Raw genomic sequence first — 4,808 nt, forward strand, 5'->3', positions numbered from 1 at the left:
ACACACACACACACACACACACACACACACACACACACACACACACACACACACACACACATATATATATATATAAGGTATATAGACATTCATACACATATAAATTGAGGTAGTAACACATTGGCTTAGTATTTTACTGACATTTTAATGTTTGGCTTTGCTTCGTTAACGACGTCTGACTCTGCGTGGTACACATGTCGGCCTGTTTCAGCCATGGCGACATGGCTTAGACACAAGAATACAGAAAATATCGTGATTGCACGCATCCCCTGAGATATTCTCATAGTGGTAGAAGTTCAGTGGTATAGTTCTATACCCTTTTGATACGAATTGTAGGCTGTAACGTCTATGTACATTCGTACTTTATATATATATATATATATATAAGGATAATTTCGCCCTGCATATGTAATTATGTATACTTTTCTGTGTTTTCCCTATCAGCAGCATCGATCAATTATCGGTCGTTCTCGTTAGTAACGGAAACTTTATTATGAATTTATTGGCAATAAAGAATATTTTCGAGTTTCTAATTGGATTGTCCAGAAATGCACGTTTCGAGATTTGTACGACAGTCGACTGGTATGTATGTATAAACAATTTTTAACATAATTATAAATATGTCTGTTTGGGTCATAAAAGACTCAAAGAGAGACTGAGGAGTGAGAAGTGAGAAGTATTGAAGTGTGAACTGCCCATAAATAAAATGAATATGACATTTACATAAATATACCGAAAACAAGGAGTTGGTAAGTATGTATATGACTACATATATGTATGTATCGTGTAATTTTTTATTAATCCACATGGTGTGAAAGAACTGTTGGAAGAAATGTAAAATGTTTGATTTAGAAGGTTATGAAATATACATAGCTTTAAATATGACTTTTTATTTGTCTCCTGAAAAGAGTTGTCACTAAATACAAATTATACCACATCATATCGTCAATAAAAGGTTGCTTCGATAGAGTGCACTAGCCTAACTTGAGGCTTCTGTAAGGAACACCTCACTTCCTTGTTAATCTGCCTACAATATCAATTAAATAGTCTCATTCAGGATTCATATACCACGCAGTTCTGCGTACTCGAAATGTACCTAAAGACTACGAAATTTTATGAGTACACTCACATACAGTAATCATAATACAGTAAAATCGCAACGCGTAAGTGCTATATAAATTCGCATAACAGCAATATCAGTCACACAACCACACGGCACAACCTAAAATTGGTTTTCATATATTTACTTTAATACTTGTTGCATCGTGCTTACATACAATATACACACGCAGCACGATATTGTGTCCGTTCAGTATATCGCTACATACACACATGTGATTCAATATGTTTGTGGAAAATACACCAGGGAACCAAAGCTATATGGAGTCAAATGAACATTGGTGGTTGACAAAACCACCCAAAAGCCAGGTACCAATTGCAACTCTAACATTGCAAAGTCTAGTTAAGCATTTCGTATTATTTCAGAGCTGCACCCAAACCAACATAGCAACAAAATAGTAAGACAGTGCTGATAAATACTTTCATTTATTTGTTCTAAAAGTGTTGCTAGCCATACTACTATTTATCGGCATTGTTTTCAAGTCTCATTTCCAAGTTCGAAAGGTAGTCTTGATGAAAAGAATCAATGTCGTAGACTCGTCTCTTCTGCTTAATTAGATCACTATACAATTGAATGCTCGTGGACAGCATGTTGCAATGTATTTAAGAGCAAGTCAAATTCAGATGCAGCTGTTGCCCGCACTCGGAAGTGGCAGGGGCTGTTCACACAACTCTATAACGCCTCAGTGGAGGTGGTAATATAGCTAGTCGAACTTTGAACTTCTTCACAAATGGCAGTTCATTTAGTTCTTCATGTCATTGATGGCGCTGTTGGCGGTATTGCTGGCTTTCTCGGCCTTGTGACCTGCCGTATCTCCTGCGCGATCAACAGAGTCTGCGGCCTTTTGGCTGGTAGACTTCTCTCCGTACACGGCTTGGCTGACGGTATCGCTGACGGTGTTCATGGCGCTGGTGGCTGCCTCCTTCATGTCGGTCAGGGTGTTTGAGTTGGCGGCGTTGGAAGACATATTGGAGTTTGTTTTTGATTACTTTCCTGTTTTTGAGTATGAAGTGATGAAAGCGATAAGGCGCAGTATTTATACCTCAAAACACTGAAAACAGTGGGAACGTGATGTACGTAAAACTACGCGCACCACGATTACGAACTACCATCCGAGTAAATATATCTCATGAATTGATATCTCCTACACACATACCCCTACTCTCTAGAGCTAGTAGAGTATTGAGAGAGAGAGTGAGAGAGAGAGAGAAAAAGAGAAAGTGAAAGAGTCAACTTGTGTCAACACTTAACCGTCAAGTCACTCCACCTGTCCAGCGTCCATCACCACCCCTCAGTACTCTCAAAGAGTCTCAACTCTCAACTCTCAAGTCACGAGCCCCAACACTCGGAACTGTCAAGAACAAGGCGTCAGGCGTCAGCAGTCGTGAAACTTCTTGTATGCACAATGTGCGTGTATTCACTCTTTTTGCTTTGTTTAAAAAAAATTCCCAATGCCTTCATCTTGGATGGCCACTTGTTAATCATAGCCACTCAGAATAAGATATTTGCCCTTAAAGCCAGACATGATTGATTTCTATTGGCCACGTCAATTGAATGTTTCAGGAATCAGGATTGTTTCTCATCGTCTGATGACAAGTTTGAAATCACAAATTCACATATAAACCAGGCGTTTTTATTTTACGTTCGACGGTTGCTTTTGGTGGTCCTATATTTTAGATGAGGGCGCAATACTATTGTTCAGAGGTGCGATATATATGAAGTATGTTGTGATATAGTTCGATTGTTTTTCATAATAGGTTACTTTCATTCTTTACCCATTTCACTGTATATTTAACGTATATACTAATTTTACGAAAACGTTCAACATATTACGATGACCTATCATAACATAGCGAGGTTTTACCCGCTGCAGATCTTCAGGCTTCCGTGCTTACCTGCTTGGCCTTTTCGAGGATGCCAGTTCCTCTCGTACTTCACATAGCCAGCCTTGTGGCATCTTTATATATTTATGCACATATGTTTGGTTGCGGATACGAGACTACAGTCAGTCATTGATTGTCATCATCATTTTAAAATACACAGAAAGTCTTTTTATATCATGTCTTCAGCCATCAAAAGTACGAAAGATTCTATTGCAGACACTATGCACGGTGCGAAAGACACGGTGAGCAACGTTATACACCAAGACGGTGGCCGACGGGAGAAGGCAACAACTGTGGCAGACGAGACGGGAAGTGGAGCAGGGAGCGTGGCTAACAATGCATATACTTCTATGCAAGACAAGAAAACGGGTATGAGGACTATGGCACAGGGGCTCAAGGAGAATATCAAGGGTATTAAAAGCACCCCCTGAAGGACGCACAGAAAGAGGCTATGGACGCTTGCAAATAATAATAGATTCGTATACGGGAGAGCAGCGTGCATACATACGTTCATGTATGTGAACGGCTGCTATAATGTATATGTTTGCTAAGGTGGATGACTGGGAACGTTGTGCCGAGTACTTCAAGTGCGAAGTAAGTTACGGGAATCCATGGAAACTAATATATAGTTTACGGCTATATCGTGTATAACACGTGTGCTACCATTGGCCTCTTACGCAAAAGGATGCGGGCAAGACAACTGCATAAGCACAATACTCCAAGTAAGTATATGCGAATCGTTGATCTATCATGGTTTGAAGCTTGGGAGTTACAGGAAAGCATGTATACAGTATGGAAGTCCTACATGAGGAAAACATCGTGCAATATACTTATCTGGTTTCCTGAATTCTCGAGGCGCTCGAGGCGTATGCAAGTAGTAGATAGAAGGATGTTATTTTGAATATCTCGATAGTTGTTAGTAGGTTGTTAACGGCAGTGTTCAGCGCATATTCGAGTCGGACGTATGACTGGCACACAGATTTGCGAAGCAACATAGTGCGAGCTGGCCTCTTCCACAGCTTGATTGGATGGTTGTCGACCACGAAAACGATGACCCTTTTGACACCTGATGAATACTGGAGGCTGGAGGCGATGCAGTGTCGAAATTCATGATGCCGAATTTGCGGGTGTACGGATGACCCCTTGTAGCTGATAACACACATTTATGGGATGTTAGTACGAATGGTCTTGCTGTAGAAACTTCAACCATAGACATCGGGCTTGGTTTTAGATGCTTACAGTCTTCAATCGAATAGACAGTCGGACACTTCGTATAGGGTTAGGTTCCGGCAAATGCCTTGCAGAAGGCAAAAACGATGTAAATACAGTTGACGGGAGAGTCTCTATCACTGTCCACCAATGCAAAAATCACGTCTAGATGTTAAATTTCATGTCTCACAGGAAATATGAATGTTCCCTTCCCAAAGATGAATTACGGCAATAATCCTATTCAGCATTGCGCAAATACAAAAAACCATGAACTGACGTGTATACGTATAGTACAGTCTGTTGAAAATGTAACAAGTGTCATAAATTCGATATCGTGCAAGTTTATCCGTCTTCGGATAAACTGTTCTATCAGATATGTTTGTTTACGAACTAATATAAGATACCTGTAAAGTGTTTGCGAACAAATATAATATACCTGTAAATAAAATCAGCATAATTGTATATGCATAACTGATGTACTGATGTGTCAAGTATATTCATCTATTTATAGAAATGTATATTTACATAAAATTCATATTTATACACACCGCAACACACACACACACACACACATATATATACATATATAAATATAT

General features: G+C 39.5%; 2 protein-coding genes across 2 annotated transcripts; one reads left to right on the plus strand and one right to left on the minus strand.

Moving 5' to 3' along the window:
• Positions 1-1,526: 1,526 nt before the first annotated feature.
• SARC_01849 (hypothetical protein) lies at positions 1,527-2,092 on the minus strand. Its single transcript, XM_014304431.1, has one exon. The coding sequence runs from the start codon at positions 2,085-2,087 to the stop codon at positions 1,863-1,865; it is 225 nt and encodes a 74-aa protein (XP_014159906.1). The 5' UTR covers positions 2,088-2,092; the 3' UTR covers positions 1,527-1,862.
• Positions 2,093-2,826: 734 nt separating this feature from the next.
• On the plus strand, positions 2,827-4,691 carry SARC_01850 (hypothetical protein). The gene has a single exon (XM_014304432.1). It carries the CDS (start codon positions 3,090-3,092, stop codon positions 3,432-3,434), a length of 345 nt encoding a protein of 114 aa, XP_014159907.1. The 5' UTR covers positions 2,827-3,089; the 3' UTR covers positions 3,435-4,691.
• Positions 4,692-4,808: the final 117 nt, after the last annotated feature.

Source organism: Sphaeroforma arctica (genome assembly GCF_001186125.1).
Source record: "Sphaeroforma arctica JP610 unplaced genomic scaffold supercont1.77, whole genome shotgun sequence".
Lineage (NCBI taxonomy): Eukaryota > Ichthyosporea > Ichthyophonida > Sphaeroforma > Sphaeroforma arctica.